Source organism: Glycine max, chromosome 12 (assembly GCF_000004515.6).
Source record: "Glycine max cultivar Williams 82 chromosome 12, Glycine_max_v4.0, whole genome shotgun sequence".
Classification (NCBI taxonomy): domain Eukaryota; kingdom Viridiplantae; phylum Streptophyta; class Magnoliopsida; order Fabales; family Fabaceae; genus Glycine; species Glycine max.
In genome coordinates, this window is record NC_038248.2 from 12,594,196 (window position 1) to 12,602,877 (window position 8,682).

Sequence of the window (8,682 nt, forward strand, 5' to 3'; positions counted from 1 at the left end):
CTAACAAGTGTCTTAAGGGCACATGTTAGCATTTTCCATAAAAATAATACTCATATATCATAAAATCATTTAAAAAAAAAACTATTAACAAAATAACAATAATAATAACACAATAACAATTAAAAAATTATTAACACAATAATAATAATAATAACACGCTGTCAAAAAAATAATAATAACACATTAATAATTAACATTTTAATAATAACACAAGAAAATAATAATAATAATAATGGACGTTGTAAAAAAACAAGTTGAAGAAACAGAAAAAAAAAGAGTTTTTTATTTTGATTTGCATATACAGTACTAAAAAAAAAGTAATATGAAATCTTGATGCATATCAATTGCCATTCTTTTGATGCATATTCATTGCCTGGACGTTGAAAACAATATGAATACGAAATCTTGAAGCATATACAGCACCCTTTTCTTTTGATTTGCGTAATATACATATAGTATGAACAATATTGACTATCGATTGCCATTAAAAAAATAGGTAAAATTGATTGAAAAGTTGTAAGAGAATGAACCTGGTAGTGGTTTGTGTCTTGTTCGGCAGGAGAAGAAAAAGTCTTTGGAAGATTATGAAAAGTCTCAAGGGTTTGGGTGAGATTGTTGGAGGAGTATTTTATGTGTATTTCTAACTAAAAAGTCTCTCAAAATCCATTCCACAAAAGAATCCATCAAAATCTATTTACTTTTGAATACCAAAAGACATGTTAAAAGTGGTAAGAAATCTCAATTGAATACCAACAGATTTTGTTGCCCTGAAAAAAAAATCTTTATTGTCTTAATTGAATACCACAAGATTTGTTTATATTTTATAAAATTCTTGATTAAATACCACAAGACTTTTTAATCATAAAAAAATCTTTTAAAATCCTTGGAAATCTTAATCCAATACAAAAAAATTATAACTTCAAATTCGTAAACTAAAAGAAAATAATAGCTAGTAAAAATTTTTACGACTTCCATTAAAAAAAATAAAAATCATAACAAAAGTTACGATTTTCAACTCAAGAGTCATAACGATTTACCTCAAAATGAGTAAAAATTCAAAAAAAATCTGAATTACTAATTTTAAAAAGATTAGCCACTTATTAAATTGGCCCCAAATTGTCCTCTATTGCACCAAAATAAATCTGAATTCTTATACCATAAATCAGGTTGAGTGAGACCCACAAAATAGGAAACCGAACCGAAGAAGGGTCCCCGAAGGTGAATATCTCCATTTTTTTCTCTGTACAAGGTTAGTAGTAATCATAGTTTTATTTGCTTACGTTACACACCCTTCATACATGCCTCAAGTCAAAAGTGGAACCTTCCTAGTACCAGTACAGCAGGAATAGAAAAACACTGACAGAAAAATGCCGCAACTCAGACCGTGATCTGTAGTTTATTTGTAATCTACCTCATGAGAATCTTTAGGAGGGTCTCCTAGAATAACAAAAGTAAAATAATTAATTATATATTGTTTAGATGTTTTAATTTGATTATTTAAGCCTGAAACTTTGGTTATTAAAAATTATTTGAGTCACGGCTAATTAAAGTTGTCACCACAACTATATCAAATTTAATCATTGATGTTGAATTTAAGTATTAAATATACGTCTATGTTAAATAATTAAAAGAAATAAAAATTGATTCATTCATTCAGTGAGTGCATGAAAAATATTTTATTGAAAGAAAAAAAAATTCATTTTTATTATATTTATACTTCACAAAATTAGTCTCGTACTTCCGACTATAATAATAATAATGAGAGATTTATTGTTTATAATAATTCTACATATAATCTCTAAATAAAATAAATATAAGTCCACTGAAAAAATAATACAAAATATTAAATAAATATATTTTATTATATTTTATACATTTATTTTATTTTTTAAAAACTAACAATAATAATTAATGAATAAATAATATATGTATTAGCAATGTAAAATTTGTTGACATTGTTAAATAACAAACTATTATATAGGATAAAATTATTAATTTTTATAATGATTACGTTAAAAATTTATATTAAAGATAATTTTTTATTAATTAAAAGTGTAAAATAATTAAAAGAAAAAATTAAAAATAAAAATAAATTTGAATTTAATAGACATGGATATAAAACAATCATCGTTTACTTTGTATATAGAGTTATATTTAAAAGACAACATAAAACACCTTTATATTGTATACATGTATTATTTATTTGATATATATTTTATTACATTAATTTTATTAAACTCTTTTTTTTTAATTGAATTATGAATTTTATAAAATACATAAAAATGTAAAGAGTTTTATATTATAATTTCAAATAGAGATATACAATAAATTAAATAAATTTTATAATAATTACTTTAAAATTATAAAATAACTTCTACATAGTTGAAAATATTAAAATCATATCTGAAATTATTTCTGGATTGAAAATATACAAGTATAAAATCTATTATCTCATGACGTGTCATTTTATTTTCTTCTTTTCTATCTCTTCCCATTATTCCAATTATCACAACTTTAACCATTAGTCAACTAAAAAAAAAAACTTTAACAATTAGTCTAGTGGGGAGTCTCCTCCACTGTACCAATGTCTGCAACTCCAAAAATCTTTGCATTCCCACATCATCAAATTTTGCATACATGTCTGAACACATCGAGAATAAATTTTTATTATATTAATTCATTTTTCTTTCTTTCTCTACAGCCTCCCAAGGAGAAGGAAATCAACATATATAGCCGGAAATTAACACATAAATAAATAGTAGGAGTAGTATATAATTATATAATACAATAAGAAAACCAAGAACGAAAATGAAAATAATTAATCTAGAGAAAAAGGGAAAAAAAAAATAGAGAGCCAAAGACTCAAAGCCATAGAGCTCCTGCTTCTTTGAGAATTGGAACCAATTCCCCTGAAATATGAGTAGCCATTACCTTATCCAATCCCCCAAACAATTTGCCACCAATAAAAACTGCTGGAAATTGCATCTTATTCCCTCCATTATTGGCACCCACAATTGCTTCCAATTCTCTAACAACACCCACTTCATCACTCTCCTCCACCTCGTGCACCGCAGGGTTCACCCCAAGACCCAGCAGCAATCGCTTCACAACATGGCTCATGCAACAACCACGCCTAGCGAAGACTATAATCGCGCTCTCTAAGACCATGTTGGGCACCATTTTGGAGGAAACAAAGAAAGGATTATCACTATTATGGATGTTGTTATTCGGTTCCGAACCAATATCGTCTTTTAGAGATAATTCTGTTGTAGACACTGTGGAAAAGGTTACTAATGTGTGTGGGCTAATTGTGAAGTGAGTGGTGTTGGCGTTGGTGGGTGTGATGAGAGGTTGCCATGACCTATAAGGAATTGCTTGTTGCATGGTGTTTTAATTTTTTTTTTAGTGAATGAATGATTGCATTGGTTGAGAGAGAGAGAGAGAGAGGGAAGAAGAGGTGTGTGTGTTTGTGTGGTTTGAGGTTGTTGGATTTTGGTTATGGGGGGTGAATATAAATGGGGAAGGGGAGAGTGGGGGGTGAGTGGTTGATGATTTGAAAGGGTCATTAACTCGTAAGGTCAACTGCAAATAAATAAGACGTATTTTATTTTATTTTTATTTTCCTGATTACGCGGTGTTATTTGGTCATCTTACGTTTTAGGTTGTGTCACTTCCGATTTTTATTTTTCTTTCTACGTTCCTTGCTTTTGGACGGCCATCTCATCCCACTTGGCACTTGTTATATACATCCCACTTTGTAAACACTGCTGTGCTAGTGTTCGACTACATTTGCTGCAACATTTTTCCCACATTATTTCATATCTATAGATCTTACTGTGATGTAAATAACTAGAGTTAGATTTAGTATTAGGACCGGAGTTAATCATTAATATAAGAAATGTTCATGTTTAAGTTTGCCTTTTTTCTTCTTATGGTAAACAGGGGCTACTGTCGTCCAAAGCAAACAAATTGCTTTTAATCGAAATTATTTATAAGAAAACAACACTTTGAAAAAATATATGATACACTTTTGATATCTCACAAAAAAAGAAAATTCGATTGACACAATAATATTTTAAGCCAATTGTACTTAAATCAACGGGAAGAGAATGAAGAGAAATTTTTTAAAATAAAATAAAATAATTCGTTCAATGGAAATAAATAAAGCTCCTATCCTATATGGAAAGAAAAGCTGCTAGAATTCAAAAGCCTAATTTATTTTAGCATGTTATTAGTAATTAGTATTTATTAGTTTTGTTAATAACTTTTTTTAATAGAGAACTTGATGATCATTCTTAATAGAATTTCTCTCTATTTATAATTTTTTATTCATTAAACTCAAACTTTAAGATTTTATTTTAAAAAATTAAATTTAATATCACTCAAATAAATAAATTATTTATTCAATTTAGTCTAGTTTAGTTATTCATAAATAAATAAATAATATTTAAAGAGAATAAATGTTAGTTTGACAATTACCAAAATATTATTTTAATAAGAGAAGAAAGAAAGAGAACACGAATTGAAATTCTCAGGGGATAACAATAAAAAAAGGAAATGTGCCAACACGACAAGTGGGCAGCGAGACACACGTTATCAAAGTAAAGGGACGACGTAAGCGTCATAGGCCCGTGGCATGACATAAGGGTGCGGGCCCCACCATGTGGCGAGGATTTAGCTCTATCCACGAATGACGTCACCTGTTGTTGCCCACCATCCTAGCATTGCCGTGCGAGAAATTATTATTGCTTGTTAATATATATATTTATAATTTAAACTTATTTTAAGTCAATAAAATCGCAAGTATTCTTTATGATAAGTAATTTTGTTTGATTTGAATAAAATATTTCTGATTATAATTGATAAAAAAATTCTTTAAATATATGATGCATTGAAAATTAAAATTATTTGTAATTTTTTATATCTTTTGCTTTCTATTTACCATTTTACCTTTTTATATTTCGTACATTATTTTTTTTTTAAATATCATTATAAATAATTAATATAATCTTCAATTTTAAAATAAAATTAAACCTTCTTAAAAATACAAAATAAAAAGAAAGAGGAGTAATAGGAAATAAAAAGAAGATATTTCAACATTCAAACTTTTTATTAATTTATTTTGATATTCCAACCTTTTTAACTTAAGAAATTTATAAAAAATTTATTTAACTATCAAATATATAAAAAATAAAAAATTGTAAATATAAATATTATAAATATTTCGTATATTATTAATATTAATATTTATCTGTAGTTTATAAAATAATTTATTATAAAAAATAATTATTTATTATTATTATTATTTGCTTTAATCTTCGAGTTTATAAAAAACAACCTTAACTAATACAGAATTTAACTATAAAAAAATACAATCTGATCAAAATTTATTTAATTTTATCAATAATTAAATTCAAATGTTATTTAAATAATTTAACTTTAATTTGGATATGCTGTTTGTATTGAATTGCTTTGGTTAATTATTAAATAATAGGATTTTGCTCTATGACAGCTTTTCTTCTGGTTGGCAAGGTGTCATCGGAGCAGTGCCACGTAACCAAGAAACGTTCGTGGTGATGACATCAGCCTGGATGAAACTTTTGTGGGGGTGGGGCCCACACGGGACACAGCATGTCCCAAGAACTGTGGTGGCAGAAGTTTCGTTCTCGAAGGATAACCCAGCGCCAAGTGACACGTGTTTAACATTACTATAGGCACCCCTCTTTCGCGGATCCTGCAGATTTCTCTAATCTCAGCAATAAATTTTCTGACGTGTGCTTTGTTTTCTTGATAGATATATTTGTAAAGAATAAGATAAACACAGAAAAACCTTCATGTCACAGGTACCTTTCAACATTCGTCAAAAATCGTATTTTATAGGTTTTATATATCCGCTTACGCAATATAATTGTGTTAATAGTTCATTAAGTCAATATCATAAATATGTTATTCTATTATAAAAGATATTTTTGTTAGAGAGAAAATTCTTGTTTGAGTCTTTTACCCCTTTGGTTATCATAAAAAGGAGAAGAAAGGAACAAAAATTTCGTTGCGTGAAATTGTGAAAAGTTTTAAATTTTAATGTAGATCTTACATTTTTTATTTTTTTAATAAAAACTTAAATTGAAATATCTCTTTTCTATTTCATTTCATTCCGTTATTATTTGGTAGCTATGATTGAAATGGATTAAAAGGAAACACAAAGGAGAAAGATATTTCCTAAATGAAAACTGAAGAAATTATATGATTTGATTAAAAATATTAACTTGGGATACATAGATACATAAAAAAAATCATATTTTTTTTATAAGGACTCGTCTGTTTAGGGTTATTAATTCGTACTCAATTTCGTAAGGATTTTCTCGTACTAAATATCATTATTCTTATTTTAAAATCAATAGGAAATATTTCCTACCTAAATTAGAATGAAATGGTTGAGAAATATTTTATTTTGAAAAAATCATAATATATATATATATATATATATATATATATATTAAAATAACAAATAATTTTATGTTAACAAAAATATTAAATTAAAATATTATGTTGTTAATTATCATAAAAATATTTTATTTTTTTCTGAGGATTTTTATTTATATTTTTTTATGAAATAAAATTTAAAAAATGTAAATTAAAGTTCACAGATTTTTTATTCATTAGATAAAGAGAAATAAACATTGATTAAAAAATAATTTCCTTACATTTCTCTTATTTTTCTCTACGTTCAAAAAGTAGAAGGAATTAGTTTTTCTCTATACTTTTTTTTTTCATTTACTTTTACTTTCTCTTATATCCAAATAGAGCTAATACATACGTCTACAAAAAAGTTATTAGTATGAGTGATATCAAATTTAATATTTTTAAGGAAGATATCATATTTAAATTTATAATAAAAAAATATGATTAAAAAATAGATTTTATTACAACTGATCAATCAGGTTATGCAGCGGGAATTAGTCTTCAACTATATTGATCGATACTTCGCTTGTCGTTGTGATCCCCCAAAAAAAACAAGAAAAGAGCTATACCTCAGACGGAAAAGTTGTTATGGTTGAGAGGAATATTAAATAGCGTAAGAGAAACGTAAAAATATTTTTTTGAAGTATTGCTTGATACAGTTTGTAGCATAGACAACGCATCAAGATTCAAGCTTATGGTATCTCCAATATTTTGCATTAAGATTTCAGATAATTCCCAGTCAAACTTTTACATATTGTTTTGATCAAAGGAAAGCAAAGAACAAAACAAAATTTTGAAATTTGCATTAAAGAAAATATTTAAAAAATTATAATTTTAAAAAATATTTATTTTTCTATTCAATTAAACTCAAAAAAAATCTCAATTTTCAAAAGGCATTAGACACTTGACACCCTCAATTGAAAATTTTAACTATTACTAGTGGTTTAGGTACTTTGTATGAGATTTAAGTTAAATCACACACTTTAAATGATGAGATGAATATTATTGAAAATTGAATTACGTATTGGATCATTTATATAGTCTAAGTACAAACTTAACAAACTCACAATTATACATTATATCTAATATATTCTGAATTACAACTATCACACCCCCTTAATTCAAAATCTCTATAGATGACACTCCAAGCTTGTCTCTCAATACTATGAAACTGTTCACCTTCAAGCCTTTTGTGAGAATATCCACTAGTTGCATTTCAGTACTGCAGTAGTTCAAGTCAAGCTATTTTTTGCTCACTTTTTCACAAAGAAAGTGAAATCTTGTCTCTATGTGTTTTGACCTTCCGTGTGCTACTGGATTCATGGCCAAGTTGATAATGGATTTGTTGTCCACATACATTTCGATTGGCCTATGAATTTCTATCTTCAATTCTTCAAGTAAAAAGTCTAGCCACAGTGCTTGGCATGCAACATAGCATGCTACAATGTACTCAGCCTCGCAGGAAGATAATGTCATTACAGGTTGTTTCTTTGAACACCAGCTTATTGGTGTACCTAGGAACTTTAAGAGATATCCCGTAGTGCTCTTCCTTTCCACTTTGTCTCCACACCAGTCTGAGTCTGAGAAACCCATCAACATAGTTGTAGATTCTGAAATTCCAACCAGGCTTGTGAGAGCAGTTTGATAAGATTTTTTAGGAAATAGAACACCATAGCTTAGTGTTCCTCTGAGATATCTCAGAATTCTCTTAGCAGTAGCCCAATGAAAGGCTTTAGGATCGTCCAAAAACCTACTAATTAGACCAACTGCAAAAGAAATGCCTGGTCTTGTGTTGTAGAGGTATCTCAATGACCCTACAACCTGCTTGAATAGGGTACTATCCACTGACTTTTCTGACTCATCTTTCACTAATCTCAAGCCTGGTTCAACTTGAGTGGATGTTAGGTTGCAGCACATCATCTAAAATCTCTTCAACAGGTCTATTGCATACTTCTGTTGGTGCATAATCAGAAGTCCTTTGGCTTCCTTGAACTCAATTCCAAGGAAATAAGACAATATCCCCAGGTCTGTCATCTCAAATTCAAGCTTCAAACTCCTCTTGAATTTCTCTATATGAATCTGATTACTCCCTGTGATCAATAGATCATCAACATACAAGCACATAATTATCAGATCATCTTTGTCACTCTTCTTTACATAAACTCCATATTCCTTCTCACACTTATGGAAACCTTATTTGACAAGAAAGGAATCTATTCT

The 8,682-nt window shown here is 27.9% G+C and overlaps 2 protein-coding genes across 2 annotated transcripts; both read right to left on the bottom strand.

Annotated features, from left to right (window-relative positions):
* Window positions 1-2,642: 2,642 nt before the first annotated feature.
* LOC100306716 (thioredoxin-like superfamily protein) lies at window positions 2,643-3,484 on the bottom strand. The gene has a single exon (NM_001248449.2). The coding sequence runs from the start codon at window positions 3,382-3,384 to the stop codon at window positions 2,863-2,865; it is 522 nt and encodes a 173-aa protein (NP_001235378.1). The 5' UTR covers window positions 3,385-3,484; the 3' UTR covers window positions 2,643-2,862.
* A 4,094-nt stretch (window positions 3,485-7,578) lies between these two features.
* LOC121173145 (secreted RxLR effector protein 161-like) lies at window positions 7,579-8,379 on the bottom strand. Its single transcript, XM_041007202.1, has 2 exons — window positions 7,763-8,379; window positions 7,579-7,684 (listed from the first exon to the last, which is right to left on the bottom strand). The coding sequence occupies exons 1-2, from the start codon at window positions 8,377-8,379 to the stop codon at window positions 7,579-7,581; spliced, it is 723 nt and encodes a 240-aa protein (XP_040863136.1).
* Window positions 8,380-8,682: the final 303 nt, after the last annotated feature.

Bases quoted from the DNA above. Each gene is read 5' to 3' on its own strand.
- LOC100306716 (NM_001248449.2), bottom strand. From the start codon at position 3,384: ATGCAACAAGCAATTCCTTATAGGTCATGGCAACCTCTCATCACACCC.
- LOC121173145 (XM_041007202.1), bottom strand. From the start codon at position 8,379: ATGTGCTGCAACCTAACATCCACTCAAGTTGAACCAGGCTTGAGATTA. The intron at 7,685-7,762 runs GTCAAAACACAT...GAACTACTGCAG, and splicing joins AATCCAGTAGCACACGGAAG to TACTGAAATGCAACTAGTGG.